The sequence below is a fragment of the Neomonachus schauinslandi genome, chromosome 3 (genome assembly GCF_002201575.2).
Source record: "Neomonachus schauinslandi chromosome 3, ASM220157v2, whole genome shotgun sequence".
Lineage (NCBI taxonomy): Eukaryota > Metazoa > Chordata > Mammalia > Carnivora > Phocidae > Neomonachus > Neomonachus schauinslandi.
The window spans coordinates 84,256,273-84,283,034 of NC_058405.1; the positions used below are offsets into that span (position 1 = coordinate 84,256,273).

The following is a 26,762-nucleotide window of genomic DNA, read 5'->3' on the forward strand; positions in this document are numbered from 1 at the left end:
TCTCTTCTCTTCTCTTCTCTTCTCTTCTCTTCTCTTCTCTTCTCTTCCTCTTCCTCTTCCTCTTCCTCTTCCTCTTCCTCTTCCTCTTCCCTTCTGTCCTTCCTTCAGGTCATAGTGTAGTATTGCCCACAAGCTTTGTGCTGCTTTCTTCTCCAGTCTTAAAACCTATTCTTGGGTTTCTTCCTTACTTTTGCTTTGTTTAGAAAGCACTTGTCTGGCTTTAGCTGAGGGTAGCTGTTCTATATAAATGAGAAGTCAGCAGGGGCCTGGACAAGTTGCTTTATGGAGGGTTCTGTAATTACCCTCATTACAACATCACAGCCTTTGTCAGTGAGCTGTCATGGAGCTTAGAGCTCCCCACCACCCAAGTTTATCCATTGTGGGATTTGAACCCACGACCCTGAGATCAAGAGCATGCTTTTCTGACTGAGCCAACCAGGTGTTCCTGTCTTTTTAAGGCCCTTAACAGCCTCCTGTGTGTTTGGGGTTTTATTTTTTTCCACTCTGGTTTATTCATCAGTAATAAGCCCATTTATTTTTGGAGAATGCTTACATTTGGGTTGAATATTTTTTGAAATTTTAATAAAATTAGTGGGCAGTATCAGTCTTGGGAAATAAGTGCATCCACTGTAAACCTTTGAAAGTAATTTAGGAAGGGGCTTGCATACATTGTTTCATTTAGTACTAAAATCATGATTTATTCCAAGACGTAATTTCTTTCTCACATTAATGACCTTGAAACAGTTTCTGTTACTTCCCTCCTGGTATTCTTCCTACTTACATCATTTCTCCATTTCTTAAGAAATGGTATGTATTTAAGTTTTTAATCATGTATTTGAAGCTTAAGAAAATCCATGGCAATGGGTGATTTAGAGGTAAGTAATTAATTAAAGTCACTGAAAGACACTTGAGTTAAACCTAGTATTTTTCCTGTAGGTTTCTTTCTCCTTAGAAAGGAGTTAATATTCTTTAAAAATAGAAAAAATATAGAGAGAATCATCAAACATTTATTCCATAAATATAAAAGTAATTCTCTGTGTTGGAGACTGCATTTTAGTCTAGTGGAATCAATAGTTACCTCAAAAATATTACCCATCTTTCTTAGTTACTTAAAACATAGACAAAGTAGTAAAGGCAATGGTGACCCCCATTTTAGATTTTCCAGTTCTGAGAGAGAAATAGCATTAGGTCAAGTCTAATACTTGGGTTGGATGTTGGTAATTAGAGCTCAGTGTTCTTTTCTCAGAGGTCATTTGAAAACTGAAATTTAGCAAAGTCCTAAGAAGTATTACTTTGTGGGAGTATTTTTAAATCAAGCCATTTCCTGCTTTCCCATGCTCTGGTCATAGTAGGAACAGCTCTTGCTGGATAACTATGGAAATATCTGTTCCCATGGCGAAATTTTTCAAGGCAGAGATTGGATCAAAATAAGAGCTTTTATTTATTGTCTGTTCAAAATGGGTGCCACTCATGATGCTGAGTTATTTACATATCTCATTTAATTTCTGAAACAACCTGTTAATTGAGTAATCTTCATATTACATTTGAAAATGTTAAGGCGTAGCAAGGGTTAAATAAATTACATAAGCCCATAACTGGTGAGTGACATCTGACGTTTAAATAGGTCAGGTTTACTCCCAGTTTTTTACTGTCAGCCGTTGTATAGCATATGAGCACTAAACAACATACCAGTATGAATTAAAAAGTATATTGAACATATCCTTTCTTTGATTACCAGTAATACTCTTGACACTGTACCTGTGCTCCTATTGGACAAAGCTAATTTAATCTCTTGGTTTTTTCTTCCTACAAGAGGGAAGTATAGTAGATTGTATGTGGAAATGAGAATATTTGTGATTCAGTCTTGATGCTGCTCGAGAGGAGGGCAGAATTAAACATTGATTTCTTTTCCCTAAGAATACAGCTTTGGTTTTTAATACAATGTGCATAGATGCATTTTTTGCTCTCTTGGCTTTTCGTCATTCATTCATTCAATAAAGTACAAGAAGATGGCAGATTTTAATCACCTCCACAAGGAAATGCTGGTATTCTTTATAATATGTCAAGTTTAACTTAAAGTGGCCTGGATTTTCACATTTCCTAGTAAGTATTACTTGGTTTCCACATTTCTAGAATGGTAGTTTTTTTTTTTTTTTCCCTTAGATCTATGGGAAAAATTTTAAAAAATTGTGTGTCTTCATTTCATGCTTATGTTTATAATGTATCATTGGCTGGGTAGTGAATTGTAGATTCAGTTTCCCCCCACTTTAACACTGTCAAGATCTTGTTCCAGTCTTCTTGGAGCCAGTGTTTTGATGAGAAATTTTATGGTAGTTTGTAGAACGTCACCCAATTGGGATTTATCTGATGCGTTTCTCATGATTGGTTTTGGTTTTATGGGATTTGGGGAAGAAGATCACAGAGATAAAGTGCCATTTTCATCACATCACAGCAAGGATGTATACTATCAACATGATCTGATGTTGACCTTGATCACGAGGTTGAGGCAGTGTCGGAGTTCTCCTGTGTAAGACTACTCCTTTACCCCCCTTTCCATACTGTACTCTTTGTTTTTTTTTTAAGATTTTATTTATTTATTTGACAGAGAGACAGTGAGAGAGGGAACACAAGCAGGGGGAGTGGGAGAGGGAGAAGCAGGCCTCCCACCGAGCAGGGAGCCCGATGTGGGGCCCAATCCCAGCACCCTGGGATCATGACCCGAGCCGAAGGCAGACGCTTAACGACTAAGCCACCCAGGCGCTCCCCATACTGTACTCTTTGGAAGGAAGTCATGAAGCACAGCCCACACTTAAGGGGTGGGGAATTATGCTCCACATCCTCGACGGTGGAGTAACTACATAACTTATTTAGAATTTTCATGCACGAGAGACTCCACTCTTTTCCTCCCTCTTATTTATTTTTATTCAATTATTTATATCATTGTGGACTAATGGGTATTTATTTATTGTTTTTACTATGATGGAAGCTAAGTAATATAGCCAGCTCCCAGTTACCTTATTTCTGCTTTGGAACAGAAAAGGAAATAATTGTCAAGATCCAAATGGAGTATAATGCCATCTCAGATTACTTATTTATAGAAAAAGTTCTTAGTAATAGCTTGAAATTACAGTCTTCTGGGAATCATGTGATAGACCCTGCCTCTAGCAGTTATTTAGGGGTTCATGTAACCTTCTTGTTCTGATACAGGTAACTTTCTTTAACTTTACCACTGTTACCTTCCTTAGTAGTAGATGAATAGGATTATATAGGGAGCCCCATTTCCCAAAAATGTGCAAATATACCCAAGTACATTCTGGCAAAACTCAGATTGAAAGTACAGTTGTGCATGGCTATGATTACCACAGGGGTTAATTAATTACTTCTAGTTTGGCCAGGATTCTGTGTTGCTTTTATGTATCTAAACCTCCAACTTTATTATTATTATTTTTTAAAAGATTTTTATTTATTTGACGGAGAGAGACACAGCGAGAGAGGGAACACAAGCAGGGGGAGTGGGAGAGGGAGAAGCAGGCTTCCTGCGGAGCAGGGAGCCCGATGCGGGGCTCGATCCCAGGACCCTGGGATCATGACCTGAACTGAAGGCAGACACTTAACGACTGAGCCACCCTGGTGCCCCTAAACCTCCAACTTTAAAACACAGTGTCCTTAATCTGGCCATCCGAGGGTGATGAATCAGTTTACTGTTTTAATATATTTTTTGGAAGGAAGGCTTTCCCTAGAAGTGCCCTAAAGTACCATTTAAAATTTCTTGTTTTCCTTTTTGATACTGCTTTTTCTTCTTTATTAGGGCTTTCAGTCATGGCTTCTTTTCATTCTTGGCCAGGGAATCTGCTGGCACTAATGACCCTGTTGTTAATGTAGCATAGGTACTGCTCCTTTTGGTAGTCTTGGTATTGCCAGGCCTTCCCATCATTCTTTTAAAGTTTTTTTTTTTTGTTTTTTACAGTTTCTAATTTTTCAAGTGATGACTATATGCTTCTTTTCTTGACTCTTTAAGACTATTATACCATCTGTGTATTACTATTGAATTATGAACGTGTGCAGAAATGTTTGCTAGAGAACCTTGACTGACTGATTACACACACACACACACCAGTGCACAGTTTTGTATAAAGGACTTTGTAGCTGGTTTCTGCCCTGTGAGTGGGAAACCAGGTATCTCCCACCTCAGCCTAATGGCTGATGTGCTTTGTGATACTGGTTGTTAATATTTGGGACAGTACAATAACAATGAGATTGAAAGACTGTTCGGTTGTTGCATTCCTTCCCTTTAAGCTTCTTTGATGAATATTCTCCAAACTAGGTTTTTTTGGGGATCCTTTTAATTAAAAACAAACAAAAAGGGCCAATAAAGGGGAATTTGCTGTTGGGCAGGAAACATGCTGCAGAGCTACTTCTTTCTGGTTATTATAACAGAAGAATATAGACGATCAACACTCATACAATTTCAGGCAGTGATTTGGGAAACAAGTGTAGATTTTCCTGTTATATCAATCATCTCCTGATTGTTTTTCTCCCTTTCATAGTTCTCAAGATTTTTCTAAATACAATCTTTAAAATCGACTCAAATGGAAATTGTGCTTTTCTCTGTTACATCCTTTCTCCACATTATTGTATAAGTTTAATAGCAGTCTGACACGTAAGTTTCAGTAAAACTTATGCCTGTATATGTTTTTATTGGACTCAGAAATTATTTATATGTCATATATTCATAAAAATTTTCACTTTGATGCCAGAAGTAGTTACATGGCCTTAATCTTATGAGATGTATGCTTAATTTCAGTTTTTAAAAAAGATTTATTTAGAGAGAGAGCAGGGGGAGGGGAGGGGCAGAGGGAGAGGGAGAGAGAATCCCAAGCAGACTCCATCCTGGGCACAGAGCCCCAAGTGGGGCTAGATCGCAGGACCCTGAGATCACGACCTGAGCCAAAACCAAGAGTTAGATGCTTAAGTGACTCTGGCGCCCCTTAATTTCAGTTTTTAACCTACTTGACAACTTTTAGGTCAGCCTTTGTCAGTCTTCCATGTAAATACATAGTACAGATAAATAGAAACCATTTACTTGCATATGCAAATTACATGTGTGACTTAAGTAGGAGATTGGCAAATTTATTATATATCTACCTCCTTGTTTCTTTTCTCTCTCTTTTTTTTAAAGATTTTATTTATTGGGGCGCCTGGGTGGCTCAGTCGTTGGGCGTCTGCCTTCGGCTCGGGTCATGATCTCAGGGTCCTGGGATCGAGCCCCGAATCGGGCTCCCTGCTCGGCGGGAAGCCTGCTTCTCCCTCTCCCCCTCCCCCTGCTTGTGTTCCCGCTCTCGCTGTGTCTCTCTCTGTCAAATAAATAAATAAAGTCTTAAAAAAAAAAAGATTTTATTTATTTATTTGACAGAGACAGAGACAGCGAGAGCAGGAACACAAGCAGGGGGAGGGGGAGAGGGAGAAGCAGGCTTCCTGCTGAGCCGGGAGCCCGATGTGGGACTCGATCCCAGGACCCTGGGATCATGACCTGAGCCGAAGGCAGTTGCTTAACCAACTGAGCCACCCAGGCGCCCCTACCTCCTTGTTTCATTTGAGTTTTTATGTTTGTATACTAGATACTGTTCTGACACCATACATTTCACAACTTTTTATAACCTGATTAACACTTTTGTGTTACCATTCAGCTGTGTCAAATCCTTACATTTTGCCATGCTTATTTCTGAATTTTTTAGAAGAACACATTACAGATATGGTTAAAAGTCCCTTTATGTGCCCCTCCTCAGTGCCCTTCCTCTTTTTCCCTAGAGGTGTCCACTCTCCAGGATTAGGTTCTTCATTGCCAGATGACAAAATAAGCTAGCATTTCAAAATTTCCCAGATTCATCTTCTGAGGGACTTGGAAGTGCTTTGAGGAAAAAAGACTGATGCTCACATTCTCACCTGCAGATTTGTAATCTATATTGAAAGCACTGAAGGCTCTCAGACATGGAAAAAAATAACTTAATTTTTAAAATTCAGCATTGCCTAACTCTTTTGACCACAGAACCCCTTCATCCAAGATTCTGTGCTCCGTTGTGGCTTAGAACATGCTTCTTGAAAAACACTGCCTAGAGGTATACTGTTCCCATGATTGACTTTCCATTTAATTTTATAGATTTTTACTAATGTTACTTTCTAGATTTGGATGAGAGAAATACTAATAGTATCACTTTCAGTTGATAATGACTGTTGGATCAAGTTTAAAATCATTTTGCAAAAAAGGGAGGTAAAACGTTAATAAATTGCATTTTCATTGGCCAGGATACAAGTTACTTATGCTGTTTCATTTTTTAAATTCTTGAGTCCGCTAATCTATTGAATACTGAAATGTCTGGCTGTGGACCATGGCAACAAATACCCTTTGCCTTAAACTGATCTGTTACATTTTATGTTCCTGTGGCTGGAAGTAGACTGAGTGTTTTGTTAATGTTTGACACATTTTCTTGAATAACAGTTCTTCAACTGTTAATGTACAAGATGGTACTTGAATTCTTTGTTTGCTTTTTTCTTCCTGTATTAGAAAATCTTGGTGCTTTTTGTAAGTTATGTATAAAAGAAATTTTTCTTAAGATTTGTTCTTATACCAGTCTGATCCAGGAAAAATAAAATGGGAAAATGGACACTATTTTTGACCTTCAAATAAAACTATATATTGGTTTTCAGAGTGTTCACCGAGCCCTGGGGTCATATACATTGTCTTAAGGCAGGACATTTACCTGTGTGGGATGACAGGTCTCCTAGGATCTGGTGAGAATGTGGAGGAGAGATGAGGCTCTTGAAAAATACACAGAGGCACACAGTTTACATATAATATTGCAGAAGCCAGGGAATCTCTTCCTATAAAGGAAGAGTACCAAAACAGACCTCATTCTCTTACTGGCTTGTAGCTGTCACTGCACTATACCTTATGGTTCTGAGATAGGAAATGATAAACAGGAAGCCTCCACTTTCTACAAAAATACATCTGGAACTGTTCAAATATCTAAAGACTAAACCATCTGCCCTGTTATTAGAATTTTAGGGTTTATTAAGGAGTCTCTGCATTTTATTTCTAGGATCTCCCTTAAAACACACACACACACACACACACACACGTCATCAAGCAGCTTTTCATTAGTTAGAAATCATTTTGCGTTCTGCACCTTGCTATTTTAGGCGTAGTTGTGTAACATTTTTTAAAAAGATTTTATTTATTTGAGAGGGAGAGAGAGCACAAGTTGGTGGAGGGGAAGAGGGAGAGGGAGAAACAGACTCCCTGCTGAGCAGGGAGCCCGATGTGGGGCTCGATCCCAGGACCCTGAGATCATGACCTGAGTCGAAGGCAGATGCTTAACCCACTGAGCCACCTCGGTGCCCCTGTGTAACATTTTTTAAAAGAGATTTTTCTGTTTTCATTTGTAGAGAAAAGTCTCTAAAGAACCTGCACTAGTTGTTTTGTTAGCTTAATTCAGTCTTCATTCTGAAGACATTTTTATTCTAAGTATTAACTTTCTTGAAAGTTATTGTACCTGGACTGTATGATTCTACAACTATTTCTGCAGTGTTCAGTCCTCATTTTGTTTGGTGATGACATATCTTAGAGATCAAGCATCCAAAATAGGAGCCCAATAAATGTTGCTGTTATGCATACTTACTTTGAATTAACGAGCCCGCGAAAGAGCACATAAATGAGCGTGTGAAAGAATGATCAAGTGGAATAAGTAAAATCGTTTTCCTCCCATTTGGTATAAATTCTAATGTACAGTTAATGGGGTTTTTTGCAGTTAATTATTCTCAAGTAGTAAGTTAAACCACTCTGGTGTGTCAGACACAGTCCACAAACCAGTGCCACCGGTCTCCCAAAAGATGCTAATTCTGTAACTATTCATTTAGCTAGGATCGAAGAGAGTGTTAGCTAGCTAAGAAATATGCAAAATTCACTCCCTCCAAAACTTAATCTCTAAAAGTAACGGAGTATGGTGAGATTAATTTGTAATTTCTTTAGGTGGAGTTAGGGCATAGTCGCCACATTCCTTTCTTCTTCTTCCCCCCCCAACATTCCTTTATTCTTAACAAGACCCTGCTCTTCAGAATCAATCTGACTACTTCTCAGAAAGGTAAAAGAAGTAACTCTTATTTATGTATTTATTTTTAAATTTTACTCCTAAATTCTTTTCTTACGTAGTTCTGAGACTTGGTAAGGTGTACAGAAGTTTGTCTACTACAACCTTCTCAGTTACATTTGATTGATAAGTGAAACAAAAGGAACTACAGTTGACCCTTGCACAACAGGGGGTTAGGGGTGCTGATCCCTCCACTGCAGTCTAAAATCCTTGTATAAGTTTTAACTCCCTAAAATAAAAACTACTGATAACCTGCTGTTGACTGGAAAGCCTTACCGATAACATAAACAGTTGATAAACACATATTTTGTATGTAGTATGTATTATATGCTGTATTCTTACAATAAAGTAAGCTACAGAAAAAAAATGTTACCAAGAAAATCATAAGGAATAGAAAATACATTTATAGTACTGTACTGTATATTGAAAAATATTTGCATATAAGTGGCCCTGCACAGTTCAAACCCCTATTCAAGGGTCAACTGTATTTTGCGACTTCATTTGGATATTATATTTAGTGAGGTGGAGGGAAGAAAGCAATGGGAAGAAAATTAGAGCCACCTCTGGTCACTGGCTTAGCCCTTTTAGGCTTCAGTTTTCTCTTATGTAACAATTTGCAGGTCTTACCCAGCTCTAGTAACAATTGAAGATACTTTTTGTTGTTGTTCATTATGTAACAGAGAATGAATAAAAATAATACAATCATGGGAATGTAAGTAGAAACTTTCTTTAAAATGGCTAATTATAGTTTAAATCATTGTTGTCTAATAGGACTTTTTGTGATGATGGAACTATTCTAGATCTGTGTTATCCAGTATGCTAGCCAATAGTCACATGTGGCCATTGAGCACTTGAAATGTTGCTGGTGTGACTGAGGAACCTAAATTTTAACTTGGAGTAAGACAAATTTAAGTAGTCACATGTAGCTGATAAGTTACTGTATTGGACAGTGCAGGTTAAATTCTTAAGTATTTGTAAATATTTAAAGGGAATTCCACACAGATTTATTATGACAGTCTTGATCTTTAATGATTTGTACCTGGAATCTCTTAATTTTAGAATTTGGCGGTTGCACCTCCAACTTTCAATATTTAAATCTTTCTTACAGCATATCCTCCCTTTCTAATTGCAATCAAGTATGGATAGGTACTATGACCTTTCCCAGGGATCCTGGAGTCTTGGTAACCATGCACCTGGATCGCTGGATTTTTAAAGCTGTTATCCTACTAAGAGTTTATGGGTTTACCACAGTCTCCCTGTAGACTCCTGTCAGTTCCCTGCAAGGCTACACCTTATTCTGTAGTATCTGGCTTTGTAGTATCTGGAGCGGGTTTGATGTTGAGAATTTTATCTTATATTGTCTTACAGGCTTGAATCTGAAATGTTTTAATTAAGGGCCACTTTACAAAATGCTGGGTCTTCCACTGGCAAGAAGTTTTTAGTCCTAAAATCTTGAGTCATTAGCAAGATGTTGTTAGTACTAAAATATCTAGGTCACTGGGCCATAAATTCACTTGAATGAATTTTCCAGTAAGTCTGTGCTAATTGCTTCAGTATTGCAAACACTAACTACATTCTTGAAATTTCCATATTTGGGGATCACAGAGAATTTTGAATGGTTCTATCCTGAAATTCTGGACCTTTGAAATGATAAAAATTAGTATAGAGACATTCTTTTGGGTTAATGGTTAAATTGATAAGCTGTGTGTTTGGGACTCATTTTTCTGTGAGAGGATAATTTTTTTTTAAAGATTTTATTTATTTATCTGAGAGAGAGAATGGGAGACAGAGAGCATGAGAGGGGGGAGGGTCAGAGGGAGAAGCAGACTCCCCGCTGAGCAGGGAGCCCGATGCGGGACTCGATCCCGGAACTCCAGGATCATGACCTGAGCCGAAGGCAGTTGCTTAACCAACTGAGCCACCCAGGCGCCCTGTGAGAGGATAATTTATATAAAATTAAGTTTTTATATCTGGCGCTCAGCTCACAAAACCCATAATGTTCTTGAAACTTAGTTTAGTCATACTGAGTCTGAGAGCTCTCTGAAAAAGTGCATCCCCACTGAGGCTTTGAAGCACATCTTTCTGGGACCACAAGCACTGGTTCTGCATTGCCAAACAAAGGCACTAATTAGTATCCGTCATTCTTGAGCTTTGAGCAGACGGAAACCAAAGATAGTTGCCATTAAATAAAGTAATAAAAGAACATGTTAAAAACTTCAAGCAGTCCAAGAGTAAATGCCTTCTTATTCCCATAGCATTTCTTCTCCCTAAAAAACCATTACCAGCTTAATTTTTCTTTTTTACAAACTGGACTAAATTACACCTTGCTTTTCTGCCTGCATTTTTAAAAAGGCTTATTGAGGTATAAGTTACATATGGTAACATTCACCCTTTTTTTAGATATACAGTTCTATGAATTTTGACAAATACATATACTATAATGAAGGTATGTATTTCCGTCCCTTCAAAAAGTTCTTTTCTCTGCTTCATTTTTGTAACCACCACTGTAATCAATATATAGAACATTTCCATCACCCCCAAAAAGTTCCCTCTTCCTGCCTCAGTTTTAACAGCTGTACTGTATTCAGTTATATGGATTTACCTTAATTTTCTTAAATAACCCCTCATTGATTTTTAGGTGTTTCCATTCTTGGAATTCAAACAAGGTGCAACAAATATCTTTGTAAAATTTTGGTGAGATTTTACAGCTACAGACATAGGGTAAATTCCTAGCAGAATTAAGGGCTATAACATTTTGATAGAGCCCAATGGCCTTCCTCCAAAATTGTACCAATTTACTTTCCAACCAGTTATGGCTGACAGTGCCTGTTCCTCTCTTACTATCACTGTGTCACCAGATTTAATTTTTGCTACTTTGACAGAGGAAATATTACCTAGCAAAGTAACTTGCATTCAGTGGTGGGTTTTTTTTTTCTCATTTTAAAAACATCAGAAAGTTTATACACACACACAAATCTAACCTGTGTTATTTGTGGTTATAACTACAATATCACATTAGAGAAAATGTGAAAGCTTCACCTTTGTTTCTGCTATTTCAGTATACTTTTCATTTGCTACTTTTCACATCTACATTTTGTACCTATACATGAACATTTTTATAATCACCCCCCATGGCATATGCACGGTTTATGCATGTATTATTTTGTTTGCTATTTTATTATTTATTTATTTTTAAGGTTTTATTTTTTTAATTAATTTATTTTTAAAGATTTATTTATTTTAGAGAAAGGGAGAGAGTACATGAGCAGAGGGAGGGGAGGGCAGAGGGAGAGAGAATCCTGAAGCAGACACCCCACTGATTGTTGAGCCCTGAGTCCCATGCAGGGCTGGATCCCAGGACCCTGAGATCATGACCTGAGCCAAAATCAAGAGTCGAACATTTAACTGACTGAGTCACCCAGGCGCCCCTAAGATTTTATTTTTGAGTAATCTCTACACCCAGCGTGGGGCTTCAACTCAGAACCCCGGGATCAAGATTCGCATGTCCCACTGACTGAGCCAGCTGGGCACCCCTTGTTTGCTGTTTTAAAATTCACTTTATTTCGGGCGCCTGGGTGGCTCAGTCGGTTAAGCGACTGCCTTCGGCTCAGGTCATGATCCTGGAGTCCCGGGATCGAGTCCCGCATCGGGCTCCCTGCTCAGCGGGGAGTCTGCTTCTCCCTCTGACCCTCCTCCCTCTCGTGCTCTCTGTCTCTCATTCTCTCTCGCAAATAAATAAATAAAATCTTTTAAAAAAAAAATTCACTTCATTTCATGAGCATTTTCTTTTGTTCCTAGAATCCTCATTTTAATAGTTGTATGTTCTTTTTCTTTTGGCCATGACACAGTTCATTTAATTATCCCACTTCTAAAATTTGTTTATACTTTTTCACTATTTTGAACAAAGTTTCAAATGCCATCTTTTAAATATAAATGTTAAAATCTTTTATGTTATTTTCTTAGGATAAATTTTTATTAGTCTCATTGTTCTGGATCTAAATGTGTTAACATTGACATGAGAGGATACAGTTTTATCATTTGAAATAGTTTTCCTCACTTCATTGGGAATTCAGTAACATCTTTTACTAAAGAAGAGAGCAGTTGCAAATCAGTATGCTTCTATGCCAGATTAAGCTATTTGTTTTTCCTCCTTTTCATTTGAAAAAATATAAAAATGATACGTGCTACTTGTAATGATTTCATATCCACTTTCCAGAGGTAATCAGTCCACTGCTGTTCAGTAAATTAAAATTTTTTAGTTGAATTCCCCCCCCCAATACATCATTCATGTGTTTCAGTATTTAAAAATTACCAAACAATATACAATGAAGTCTCCTTACCCAGTTCCCTCTCTTGGGGGCAATTAATGTGATGGTTCTCGTGTTTTCTTTCAGACACGTTTTATGCATTTTTGAGCAAGTGTATATATGCGCTTTGTGTATGTGTGTCTCTTTTTAAGCCATAAATGTTAGCATGGTGCACATATTTTTTTATACATACTTTCTTAGATAAGTCTTTTATTTGTATTTAATTTTACAAAAGTAGATGACACATGCATATGGTTCAGAAATAAAATAATGTAAAGACTTGAATAGCTGCCCTCCCATCTGTTCCCTGTCTGCTGTCTTTCAGTGAGTCTTTGTGCATATAGAAGCAAATAGGAAGAGACATATTTTCTTTTCTTTTCCTCCTGTAACTCTTAGACTAACCTTTCCACATCTAAGGAGGCAGAATAGAATAGGCATTAAGAGCTATGGATTGGGGGCCAGCTCCCTGCATTCAAGATGTCCGCTCTGCCACTTATCAGCTATGTGATCATGGGCAAGTTGTTTAACCTATCTGTACCTTGTAATTTTCATATGTAAAGTATTAGTCAGTATACATACTTTGCTTAGAATAGTACCATACATATAAGAAGAATGTGTACTTGCTAGTAGTACTAGTATTTTTATTATTAAGGACAGTAACCAATAAAATAATACCCAAGAATCAGTACCAATCAGTTGGATTTATATTTAGTGATATGTATGGATTTGGGTAAATTCATTTAGCAGAAAAGGATAGATGGGATTCCTCACTTGCTTGGGTTCTACTTAAATACGTTTTATTTTATTCAAAAATTTTTTAAAGGTTTATTTATTAGAGCGAGAGTAGGGGGAGGGGCAGAGGAGGAGGGAGAGAGAAACTTAAGTAGTCTCTGCCCTGAGCTTGGAGCCTGACACAGGGTTCAGTCTCATGACCCTGAGATCACGACCTGAGCTGAAACCAAGAGTCAGACGTTTAACCAACTGTGCCACCCAGGCGCCCCTCAAATACATTTTAGAAAATGTCAGAAAACAAATTCAAAGCAGCTAAAATATATTTTGTTGTTCCTTTTTTTATGGGTTGATGGGTTTCTTATTTTTTTTTGCGTACACTTGTTTAAACATACTTTTATAACAAAAGTATCTCAGGAAAGGTGAGGGTAGAGGTGGCTGCTAAGAGTATGAACTTTTTTTTGCACAGTGCATCACATTTTAAAAGTGTTTTCTCATGTATTTTCCAAATTTGGTTAAAATACACACATATCTATACATAATATTTAATTTTGGGTGATAGTGACCCATAAAGCTTTTTTAATTCCCTGCCCATATTTAGGATCAAATTGTTAATGACATTAAAAGTTCTTTGGGTGCCTGGTTGGCTATGTCAGGAGAGGATATGACTCTTGATCTTGGGGTTGTGAGTTCAAGCCCCACATTGGGTGTTGAGATTACTTAAATAAATAATAATAAAACCAACCAAACAACAACCCTGAAAACAAAAAGTTCTTAAACCAAACAAGGGACTGGAAGACTGAATTGTTTTTCTAGTCAATTTTTCCATCTTCAGTTCTTTTTCTTAATAAAATCAAAGTAACAACAAAACCTCTTTTCCCCTTTCCCACCTTTAGATCCCAGTTACAAAATTATGTATGTTCATTGTAGAAAATATAAAAACAAACAAAAAAACCCCAAAAGAAAACATAAAAACAAAACACAGGGAAATAAGAATCACCTTAATACCTCTACTCAGCTTAATATTCTTTCTGTTTAACAGTTTGGTGTCTAGACTTCTTGCATTTTTCTCTAGATAGGTGTACACACACACTCATGGTACTAATCTGTCTTTTACTGGTGGCATCAGGAATGTTGCACACACTGGTGTTTTTCTTTTTTTCGATAGTATCATGAACATTTTAATTACATCATTAAATTACTATAGTATCATTTATAACAGGTGCATCATATTCTATTGAGCACATATGCCATACTGAAATATATTTTGTAATATATTTCCTATTCAAGGGCATTTAAAAATAAGCTATCAGTAAACATTCTTGTAGGCAAATCTTTTTGGACATCGATTATTTCCTTAGGGTAAATTCTGAGGCATGAGCTTCTCAGGTTGTAGGATACACACGTTTTTCATGCTTTGGTACACATTGCCAAACTGTTGTCCAGGCAGTTGGTATCTCCCTACATATTTGCCAGCATAGGGTCTTGTCTTTAGATAAGTCCATGCCTATTTGAGACACAATCACTCCCCTTCTGAATTGGTGCAGATTCACTTTCCATTGCTCCTAGAATCATCTTTTCCTTCTTCCCTTCTTCCCTCTCTTGCTATTCTTCCATATCCTTCCTCCTTCCCACCTCAGACTTCATAGAAGCTGGATTTAGTCCTGGTTGGAGAGGGACCTGTTTCAGATACTCTTCAGCTCACTCTTACCTTCTTTGTAGTGCATTTGCTGTATAAAATGTTCCTGAGGCTTTTTCTGGACAGCACTGATTTTTCAAAAATCTTTTTTTTGTTTTTAAAGATTTTATTTATTTGGCAGAGAGAGACCCAGCAAGAGAGGGAACACAAGCAGGGGGAGTGGAAGAGGGAGAAGCAGGCTTCCCGCTGAGCAGGGAGCCCAATGTGGGGCTCGATCCCAGGACCCTAGGATCACGACCTGAGCCAAAGGCAGACGCTTAATGACTGAGCCACCCAGGCACCTCGATTTTTCAAAAATTTTACTAATTTCTTTCAGTTATATAAGTTCTGATTTTCACTTTTGTGATTTTTAGTATCAGTTAATGTGTTCCATTTATGAAGTGACCTCATGCTGTAGCACAGTGATTGAGAGAACTATTTCTTTTTTTTTCTTTTTTTTTTTTTTTTTTTAAAGATTTTATTTATTTATTTGACAGAGACAGCGAGAGCAGGAACACAAGCAGGGGGAGTGGGAGAGGGAGAAGCAGGCTTCCCGCTGAGCCGGGAGCCCGATGTGGGACTCGATCCCAGGACCCTGGGATCATGACCTGAGCCGAAGGCAGTCGCTTAACCAACTGAGCCACCCAGGCGCCCGAGAGAACTATTTCTGGAATCCTGTAGACCAGGTTCAGATTCCAGCTCCTGTCCTTGCTGACAGGCTTTGGAAACTAGGACGTCTTATTTAACCCCTCCAGTCCTTCTGTTTCTTTTCTTCACTTGTAAAATGGATATAATGGTAATACCTTCCTCAGGATTTTGTGAGGATTTAAAGAGGTGATGCTTTTAATTGTTCCGTCACACCCTAACATGTAGTAAGCACTCAACAGAGCAGCTCTTAACATCATCTCATCTGGCATGTGTGTGAATGAAGCAGGGATTGTTTTTCTCATTTGGCATTTCAGTAAATGGAATTCCATCAGAATATTTTTCCTACTGCCACATCTAGAAAACGCTGGCATGTGAACCTGAATTTAGGACTTTTGATCTATAAGGACTACTGCAAAGTGGGAAAACTAGAGTGAATGACAAGATTTGTGATCATCCAGGAAAAGCATGAAAAGCTTTAAATATGGGGCTTGAGTGACACAGCTTCCAAAAATCTTTGGCCTACCAGAAGTAGGCAAGAAGATGAGCTTAGCTGCAGGAGAAGAGAAACGGTTCCTGTGCATCTCGGCCTCCAAAGAGGTTGCTCTTTTCAGAAGTCTTCTCCACACAAAGACAAAAGAGTCTTTCAAAAGGGTTAAGATGACTGAGTATTAGGATCAAAACAGTTAATAAGTTTGTCTGCTTTCGTTTAAATTAGAATGGAGTGCTGCTTTAAATATATGACTGATTAGGTATTATTTTAACTTGTTCCAACAGGGCATGGTGCAGATGTGAAATGTGTAGACTGGCATCCAACAAAAGGGTTAGTTGTTTCAGGAAGTAAAGATAGTCAACAGCCAATCAAGTTCTGGGATCCCAAGACTGGGCAGAGTCTTGCAACACTGTAAGTGATAGGAACCCCACCTTGGTCCCTAAACAAAAGGGAACAAGGCTGCCTGTATTCTTTAACTTTGAGCCTTCTCTCCTCCTGTGTATTCGCCAAAAACTAGGGTAGACAACAGATGAACTTCTACCTAGGGTCTTCTTGTTAATTAAATATGATTTTTGTTCTGCTATATGTATCTACATTTAATTTGGATATCCCTAAGGGGGGGGGCAGGGAGGAAGATGAGGAGAAGGTGGTTCTTACTATCCTAGGTTGCAGTCTCTCCTCATGATAACATTTTGGCACTGTATGGAGCTGATGTGGCAGCCACTTACTAGACACAGCCCAGCCCTCTCCATCTCACCACATATATTTGTAGAGAAGTTTTCTCCCCAGTTTTGAATCCGTTCTCATTTTTTGTTTGAGGTGCTTGCTTATGATGCAACCTCATAATAAGGTTTTGTCCTTTTAAAATTATTTTTATGATTATATTTTATATATATTATATTTTATATCATTATATTTTATATTACTATTTTTTATTATTATCTGTCAACACTCATAGTTAAATGAACATGTTACTAGCATGTTTTTTGACCACACCCCTGTATCCTGGTCTTTCTGACTGGAAAGTGAACTAAATCCAGAGTGAGCTGGCTGGAGCAAGGCTGCCTTATTGCCTAACTCCAGTGGCCACAACCAAATAGAGCACCTTGTGACTGATGCTTCTTGGAGATGTGTATTTTGCAAGGCCTGCAAAAGGCCTTGACTTGTAGTGGTTTTAGTTCAAATTAACCCTCAAACTATCCTATGCCCTTTTTTAATGCTTTGTCTTAATGAGAGGAGCTTCATTGAATTTTAAAAATTCAATGAGCTTTATTGAATATTAATTTATGTGTTCAAGTGCTTCCCCTGCTTCACAGATAAGGTGTTTTATACAGTTGAAGCTCTGCTGCTATTTTAATTGGTTAATGAAAACTGTACTTAAATAATGGACATTAAGAAGTAATAAAGCATGTAACATCACAAGACCACAGTTAAAAGTACACTTGAAGTAATGTCTAAACCTCTTGCCAAGAGGCCATACCTCTTGCGTCTTGACCCATGTGCTTTTTAACAAAAATGGCCATTGTATCGATTTATCCTTGTTTTGAATTCTGACAGATTATTTTCTTGGTACTTTGTTTCTAGTCATGCCCATAAAAACACAGTAATGGAAGTGAAATTAAATCTCAACGGCAATTGGCTACTCACTGCATCACGTGATCACCTCTGTAAACTTTTCGATATCCGAAACCTGAAAGAAGAGCTTCAGGTCTTCCGAGGTCATAAGAAAGAAGCCACAGGTCAGTGGTTGTGGCATGCTTCTCATTCTCACTATTAGCTGTAGTGTGTTGAAATCCTAATAATTTGCCTTTGCCCACGTTTTTGTTTTACAGCTGTGGCCTGGCATCCTGTTCATGAAGGACTTTTTGCCAGTGGAGGGTCCGATGGCTCTTTGTTATTCTGGCATGTTGGGTATGTAATACTTATTATGTAAAGAAGTTGTATATTTTATGAAGAGAGCACTCAAAAGTGTAAAACATAATGTCTTGTGTTTTTCCTGAGTGTTCATATGTCCTATATCAGAGACTTCCTGCAGTTTTCAATTCTATAAACCCAGCTTGGAATAGAAAACTTAGCACCTCTATTTTTGGATGTGGAAGTCATTAAAGGAGAGTAAAGCAGATTTCCTTGTTTCTTATTGGTGAATTAATTCTCAAAGCATTTTCCCCTCTGAAGTACTCCTCAAATAAAAGAATACATTGCTGATGACCAATGAATACCCCTGAAACATGTGGAACTGGCCAGATTTAAAGTAACAGGCTTTGGTAGCTTTGTGTTACAGTAAAAAAAAAAAAAAAATGTCTTTTTTTTTTTTGGTAACTTTTGTGAAAAGACTTCTGTCTGTGGTGCTGTTACAGGGTAGAGAAGGAAGTGGGTGGGATGGAGATGGCCCATGAAGGAATGATCTGGAGTCTGGCTTGGCATCCTCTTGGACATATTCTCTGCTCAGGTTCAAATGACCATACTAGGTAAGCTTTATATCAAAAATGACAAGGAATTACTATGTTCATGGAGCAGCAGAAAATAAAGATTTATATTTATTTTTGTTGATAGATTAATGTATTTGTAGTCCAACTTCTTAGGAACATTTTTGTAGCTGTTTATAAATAAGTATGTAGTAATAAGAGGGAGATAGAATATTGAGTATGACTTTGTTATTCAAATTTTGCTTTGCCTTCTTATTAAAAAATATTTTGACATTTTAAATTTTTAGAAGAAAGGCATTGTAAAACTTTGTTATGTTTACCAGGGGGCTTGGTACTCTTAAGTGCCCAGAAGCACACTGAAACCATCCTCCTCCCCTTACCCCTTCCATCACTTTTATTTTGACAGCAAATTCTGGACCCGAAACCGACCAGGTGATAAAATGCGAGATCGATATAATCTCAACCTATTGCCTGGAATGTCTGAAGATGGAGTAGAATATGGTGAGACTCTTACACATTTATCCTTCTGTGAAATCTGATATTCTCTTATTAAAGTGTTAGTTATGGAAAAGATTATATACAACTAAATTTAGTTTTATAGTTTACTGATTGGTAAAGTTTCATTTTTATAAAGTGTTCATTTTATTGGGCCACTATGTTTATAAAATCTCTGTTGATAATAAATGTATTCGTATTTATAGATGACCTTGAACCTAACAGCCTGGCAGTAATTCCAGGAATGGGAATACCAGAACAACTAAAATTAGCTATGGAACAAGAGCAGATGGGTAAGAGACATTGTACCTGTATGTTTTATCTTTATACAATTTTTTTTTTAAAGATTTTATTTATTTATCTGACAGAGAGACAGCGAGAGAGGGAACACAAGCAGGGGGAGTGGGAGAGGGAGAAGCAGGCTTCCCGCTGAGCAGGGAGCCCGATGCGGGGCTCGATCCCAGGACCCTGGGATCATGACCTGAGCCGAAGGCAGACGCTTAACGACTGAGCCACCCAGGCACCCCTCTTTATAAAATTTTTGTAGACCTGTTTCTTACCTTCATGATACTAAATTATTTTGAAAATGCCAAAATGATTTGAGACATGTTGATAAAAGTGATGTAAACTGCATATTATTTAAAATCTATTCTTTTAAAAATGTGTTTATTGATGACATGACCATTTGCACTCATTTCCTTGGCTAACTGCTTCTTTTTGTGGTTACAGGGAAAGATGAATCAAATGAAATTGAAATGACAATTCCAGGTTTGGACTGGGGAATGGAGGAGGTGATGCAAAAGGATCAGAAAAAAGTTCCTCAGAAGAAAGTTCCTTATGCAAAACCTATTCCTGCTCAGTTCCAGCAGGTGAGTAACTAGCAGCAGCCCCACCTTGTCCACGCACTGGGAGGTCCTGCTTGGTGAGTCCGTCTTGCACTGTCTCATCTGTGGAAAGTGTTTCTGTACTACAGACTTCTTTGGAGTGTTCTTCCACCAAGACCCCATCTGCTGCTCTGCAGTTAGTGCTGAGTTTGTCATGACTCTTGTAGCTCTTCTTTTATTCTCACCTACTTCTTACTGTCAACGCTATCAGAGGACGGAGAAGAAAGAAGCATGGAGCAGAGAGAGTACGTTGACTCTCCTCTACTTTGTCTGTCTTCTGCTTTATTTGTCCCTTCAACACAAAGTGCATGTGCCCCCTCTAGAAGAGGCGGGCAGGCTTTTCATTTTCAATAACATATAAGATCTTACAGTGTTTATCAGGTTAGTAGTTTCTGCCCGGTATTGTGCTTGCCTCACTCCAGTCTCATCACAAGAAGGAGCATTAGAATAAAGGCAGTATACCAGGCTGGCTGGCTTGTATTCGGCTGGTTGGAGGGAGCCAGTGACATTACAGAATGTTTTTCTCATTTCCTCATTGTAATATACACACTTAGGGTATATTTAATATTCTCTTCTTTCCCAAGGCTTGGATGCAAAATAAAGTTCCAATTCCTGCCCCAAATGAGGTACTGAACGACAGAAAAGAGGATATTAAATTGGAAGAGAAGAAGAAAACACAAGCAGAAATTGAACAAGAAATGGCCACATTACAGTATACTAACCCACAGCTTCTGGAGGTGTGTGACACTCTTTAGGGGGGTTCAAGATGATCTAAGAAAATAGTGATAACATTTTTTATTGATATGCTCTTATGGAGAAGGGAAGGGCTTCTCAGATGGGTCTGATGAATGCCACCATTTCTTTCTGTTTTTCTAATTTTTTAATTGAAGTATAATTGACATACAGTGTCATAATAGTTTCAGGTGTGAAAGAATTCTGTTTCTAAGACTTTTAAAACGAGATGAGTCAAGCAGTGAGCAGACCTAAGTTAAATTTACATTTTTTTAAAAGATTTATTTATTTTAGAGAGAGAGAGAGAGAGAGAGAGCAGGGGGAGGGGCAGAAGGCGAGGGAAAGCGAGAATCTGGAGCAGACTCCCCGCAAGCGCAGAGCCTGATTGGCGGGGCTTGATCCCACAACCCTGAGGTCATGATCTGAGCCAAAATCAAGAAGTGGATACTTAACCAACTGAGCCACCCAGGCGCCCCTACATATACATTTTTTTTTTTTAAAGATTTTATTTATTTATTTGAGAGAGAGAGAATGAGAGAGAGCACATGAGAAGGGGGAGGGTCAGACGGAGAAGCAGACTCCCTGCCGAGCAGGGAGCCCGATGCGGGACTCGATCCAGGGACTCCAGGATCATGACCTGAGCCGAAGGCAGTGGCTCAACCAACTGAGCCACCCAGGCGTCCCCATATACATTTTTTAATAGGAAAGATAAAGCCAACATAGTTTTAACTTGGATCATTTATTTATCCACAGATAAAGTAATTTTTCTGTCAGCTCTAGAGCAGGTGGTTTGCTCTTATTTTTTTTGCACCTTTGACAGTTAACCAAAAATGATAAAGCATTAGTAAATTATTTAATATAAGGATGGATATAAATAATCCTGACTGCTGTTTTTCAGTATTTAAAAAGAAGGAGTCTAGAGTGAGTCTGGAAGCTTGTGTGCTCTCAGAATATCTGAATGTTATACGGATTCTAGTTACTGTGGAGTGTTGAGAGGTCAATGCCTTATGTTTGTCTTGAGGCTCCCCCAATGAAATAAGTGATAGCAGTATTGTCATCTTCAAGGGCTCTGGTGTATTTATCAGTATGCTTTTTTTCCTTTCTTTCCAGCAACTTAAAATTGAAAGACTTGCACAGAAACAGGCTGAGCAAATTCAGCCGCCTCCTTCATCTGGCACCCCTCTCCTTGGACCCCAGCCCTTTCCAGGACAAGGTCCAATGTCTCAGATTCCTCAAGGTTTTCAGCAGCCCCATCCATCTCAGCAGATGCCAATGAACATGGCTCAAATGGGGCCTCCGGGTCCACAGGGACAGTTTAGACCCCCTGGACCCCAGGGACAAATGGGACCACAAGGTCCTCCACTGCATCAGGGAGGTGGGGGGCCACAAGGATTCATGGGACCACAAGGGCCCCAGGGCCCGCCCCAGGGGTTGCCGAGGCCTCAGGACATGCATGGGCCCCAAGGAATGCAGAGGCATCCTGGACCTCATGGCCCTTTGGGACCTCAAGGACCACCTGGACCACAGGGTAATTCTGGTCCTCAAGGTCATATGGGTCCTCAGGGTCCACCTGGCCCACAAGGTCACATAGGCCCTCAAGGCCCACCTGGTCCCCAGGGTCACTTGGGCCCTCAGGGACCTCCTGGTACTCAAGGTATGCAGGGACCACCTGGTCCCAGAGGAATGCAAGGACCTCCTCATCCTCATGGGATACAAGGTGGGCCAGGGTCTCAAGGGATCCAAGGTCCTGTGTCTCAGGGACCTCTGATGGGATTGAATCCAAGAGGAATGCAGGGTCCTCCAGGCCCCCGAGAAAATCAGGGTCCTGCTCCCCAAGGGATGATGATGGGCCATCCGCCTCAAGAGATGAGAGGACCTCACCCTCCAAGTGGACTGCTGGGACATGGCCCTCAGGAGATGCGAGGCCCTCAGGAGATGCGAGGCATGCAGGGGCCTCCAGCCCAAGGGTCCATGCTGGGCCCCCCCCCAGGAATTGCGAGGGCCTCCAGGCTCACAAGGTCAGCAGGGGCCGCCCCAGGGCTCTTTGGGGCCGCCACCCCAGGGTGGCATGCAAGGGCCCCCTGGACCTCAGGGACAGCAGAACCCGGCAAGAGGGCCACATCCATCTCAAGGGCCAATACCATTCCAGCAGCAGAAAACAGCTCTGCTAGGTGATGGGCCCCGGGCCCCCTTCAATCAGGTATTATTTATTTTTAACTTATAGGCATTGCACATTGGGAAAATACGCTCTGCACGGAGGCGGCACTTCCAAATGCTGTGGAAGCAGTCACAGCTTGTATCAGTGTCTCTCAAGTAGTGATGGTGGCTTGAGAGTAGCATCATGGCTGAAGAAGGAAATGAGAGTAAACAAGACCATTAAATATATTGTAATATGAGTCTTTTTAATAGAAGTCATTCCAGAAAAGATCAACTCTCAATTGAATACCGTTCATAATTGTCCCCGGGCTCTAAAAGAGCTGTGGCCCTGAGAAGGAAGCAGGGGTGGCCCTGAGCCTATCAGGTCCCCCTTTTCTGGGCTCTTTAGTTTGTAGCCCGGTGTTTCCTGGGCTGATCTGCCTGCCAGCTCTACTCTTTAAGATAGTATGGAGTATTTAATTCACAAGTGTATGGGAGACTCTGATCTCACTATTTTCATTTCAGTGAATGCTTTTAGAGATCTCTGAGTCCAGAATTATGCATTCTCAAATGGTGACCCTTGGGACAAAATGCTGTTCAAGTTGTTTTCCACCCACATGTAAATTTATTTACTGGAGGGAGTAATTCTGTAGACATTGTCTTGGCCCTTTTTTGAGGATTCTGTTTTTGTCAGCAAAGTTTTATTCGCTGGGCCTGTGCTTGAGAAGTAGTGTGAGGAGGGTTCAGGTTTTGTGGGGGAATTACAGAAGGACTGCATGAGCATGAATGGATTTAGCACTGTTTGGCTCTGTGGTTTTTATGTTTTTCTCAGTTTCATAGTCTGGAAGCATTATTTAGGTATGAACTACTGTGTTTGTGTCCCTGAAGTTAGTTGTGGGCCAAAAGTGAGTGAGCGAGTGAGCTAATGTTGACTCCTCGGGTCTTTACTGAGAGGCACTCGGTCCACTTGGAGAGGATGTGCTGCAGGTGCTGCATGTGAAAAACACAGTCTGTTTTGCTTTTTCAAACACCTCTGAGAATCTGTCATGTGAAGATGACTATTAGGTTAATGAATTAAAATAACCAGCTGAGTAAGTAGGTTAAGCGTTACTTTTCCATAGGTCTTCCAGGACTTACAAGTGTCACAGCAGTGAAGAGTAGTTGAGTTTATTTCCAAAATCTGTTGGGCACTTTTTAGAATTTAGGATGAGTGGAATAAATCTAGGTTTATTGTCCTGAACTGCTGTAAAATTTGCAGTATTGTATGTTTTATTAACACACAGAGCATTTGTATGTGTTTATAGTATCAGTTCCCTAACCTTATGGTAATGAATTAACAGCTTTCATTTGGGAGGACAAAAACAGTGATGAACTTTAGCTACCGCATTATGACTGAAATTAAAAACGTGTCAGATTCAAGAGGATAGGCCTGAGTTTCTGGGACAGTTCAGCAAGAGTTTTTATTAAGTAGTAAAAGATTTTATACATGAAAAGCATAATGGCTCTAAAGATTTAGTTGACCTATAGAATGAGTATGAAGGTTTGATGCATTATAGGACGTTTCAGATCTCAAGAGTTGCCTGATGAAAATTTTTGTTCCTATTTTTTATGTGCTGAAATCTGACTTTCTTCACTTCGATGAGGCTCATTATTTAAACCAGTTGTTTTAATTTAGTGGAATTGCTTTCTGGTGTTAAAGTAATAGCATGAAAGATGTTGATAAGAGCAGTCCTTGGGTGAAGGAGACAGGAAAAAAAGGAGGACAGAAATTATAGGTATTGAGTTAATGATAGTTATTTGTAGCTACAATGCTGGATGGCCTATCAAGGTTGCTCTTTCATGTAGCTAGTTTGGAATGTGCAAGCAATTTTGCTATGGATGATAGGTCCAGTTCACCAAATGCATTTTTTTTTTTTTTTAAATAAAGAAATGGGTTTGTTTGTTAAGAGACCTAATCCAAGGTCACTGGACAGTGTGGAGACTCAGAATTTAGACATGGCTAGGTAAAAAGACATAATCTTAGGGACAAGCTGGGGTGAGCTCTGGGGTTCCAGAGTATGGAGACAAGCTCAGAGCAGCAGGTTTGTATCTTCAGGGACCCAAGGAGTCCAACAGGATCCCAGGCGACTCAGCTGGGAATGAGCCATAGGGTGCTGAGGATGGGGAAATGCTGAGGTAGAGAAGAGGCAGTTGATAGGAGAAAGCCAATGTGAATATCTCATCCCGAACCCCTTTCGTATTCTTCCACCTCTTCAAACCCAGCCCTAGCCGCTTGAGAGGAGTGGTTATTTTTTGTAGCTGGAAAAGAGTCCCGAGTGTGAGAGCAGAGTTTACCTGTCCTGGCAGATTTCCAGATCTTTACTTTTGCCGGAAGTTCCTCCTTTGTGCAGAGTGTTACGTTACGATTTCTGACTTTCCATTGAGGTTCTTGGCATCACAGGTAAAGATCTCGCTTTAAATAAAACCTATCAGCAGGTTTAAAATATAGTGTTTCCTTTTATTATGGTAAGAGAAGTATCTCCTTCCCCCAATTTAAGGACAATTTTGCTATAATGTCACTAGCTGTATATTTACTGCTGGAGGCTTTGGGGCAACCTAGTGTTTTTATCTTGTCACATTGTGATAAAATTGCTATTTATGAAGCACAATCCTATGATTTCACACCCCCGCTTTAAAAACATCTTTTCAGGAAGGACAGAACGCAGGCCCCCCACCCCTGATACCAGGCCTAGGGCAGCAGGGAGCACAAGGTCGCATCCCCCCTCTTAACCCTGGACAAGGACCTGGCCCTAACAAAGGTAAATATCTGCTCGGTTGAATAAGAGATTGTATTCTACCACCTCTGGGTAAATCTTACAAAAAAAATAGTTTATTGGTAAGTAATTGATAGAATGGTCATTTGAACCCTATAGGAAAAATAGGAGCAGTCATTTCAGGTAAAGGCTTTGTCCTGATGTTTTTATAGACTCGCTTTAGTTAGCTAAAAATGCTGTCCTGAGGAAATAAGCTCCTCACTTACCAGAAGCTGACAGTGGAAGTGCTGGGAGAACCCCTAGTAGCAGGGCCTGGACCTGGGCCTGGGCTGGCCTTGTCCACGTCTTGGGAATGGGAGTGGTTCCTGTGCGCACTGAATGCAAGTGCATGTCGTTTGCTTTCTGGAAAGCCGAACTGCTTCCACTTACAGTGTTTGATGAGATAAAGAATTTAGAGATTTTAATAGTGTTTTTAATATTTCCCCCTTCACCCCCAAATTGTGCCATGTATTAAATTCTTTAGCTGGTTATACTGTTTTGCACGATTTGATAAGAAGAAAGCCATGTACTGATGTATCAGGTTCTTGGGATACTATGGAAAGCACAGAGATAAGACCTGCCAGTATTTAAGATGTGAGGCTGTTTGGAAGTTGAGTTAATGCCAGGAGTTGAAAGTGCTGAGGCAGCCCCTTGTGCTGAGGTGTTCTGCTGTCACAAGGGCAGGGCAGGGCCGGAGCAGGAGTGAGGGGGTGGTAGGCCGCTGGCTGGAGAGGGTGAGGGCAGGACTGAGTGGTGTAGATGGAGGGAAGGTCGGAGACAGAGGTGTTCAAGTCAGTGCACTGTCTCACAGGGAGGACACAGGCCAGAGAACCAGGAGTATTGTGGAGGTTGCACTTCAAAGAACTTCACTCCTTTTAATTTTTAATTAGGTGAGCCCACAGCACTCTGTGGCGCATGTTACATTTCTTGCCCTCATTTTATCAGATTAAGAAAAGTCCTCATTAGCATTTTGCAGCCCTAGGACTTTGGGAGAAGCAGGACATCCTAGGAAAGGGAGCAGTAAAGGAAGTAGGAAAATCGTTATTATAGTCTCATTGCATGGAAGTGGTGGCCAACAGGGAAAAAGAGAAAGCAAGAACCCATCGTTGGAATTTGGGGACCCTAAGAAAAGAAGAGTCTGTTACCCACAGGGTACAGCTGTCAACAAACTGAGAGCCTGCCTCTCTTCCTCTCCCCTACCTTGTGTCTGTCTCCACCTATTTCCCTCTCCTCCTTGCTCTTCCCCTTTTCTCTTTACCTCTCTCTCTCTCTCTTCCTCCTCTCTTTCTCCTCCCAGGGAC

The 26,762-nt window shown here is 39.7% G+C and overlaps 1 protein-coding gene across 1 annotated transcript in view; it reads left to right on the forward strand.

Moving 5' to 3' along the window:
• Positions 1-26,762, forward strand: part of WDR33 (WD repeat domain 33) — a 114,695-nt gene that overhangs the window by 76,861 nt on the left and 11,072 nt on the right. The window contains 11 exon segments of the mRNA XM_044913584.1: positions 16,281-16,407; positions 17,581-17,735; positions 17,829-17,907; positions 18,354-18,464; positions 18,829-18,923; positions 19,124-19,210; positions 19,647-19,786; positions 20,386-20,538; positions 21,644-22,513; positions 22,515-22,733; positions 25,359-25,467. Coding sequence (XP_044769519.1) covers positions 16,281-16,407; positions 17,581-17,735; positions 17,829-17,907; positions 18,354-18,464; positions 18,829-18,923; positions 19,124-19,210; positions 19,647-19,786; positions 20,386-20,538; positions 21,644-22,513; positions 22,515-22,733; positions 25,359-25,467 — 2,145 coding nt within the window.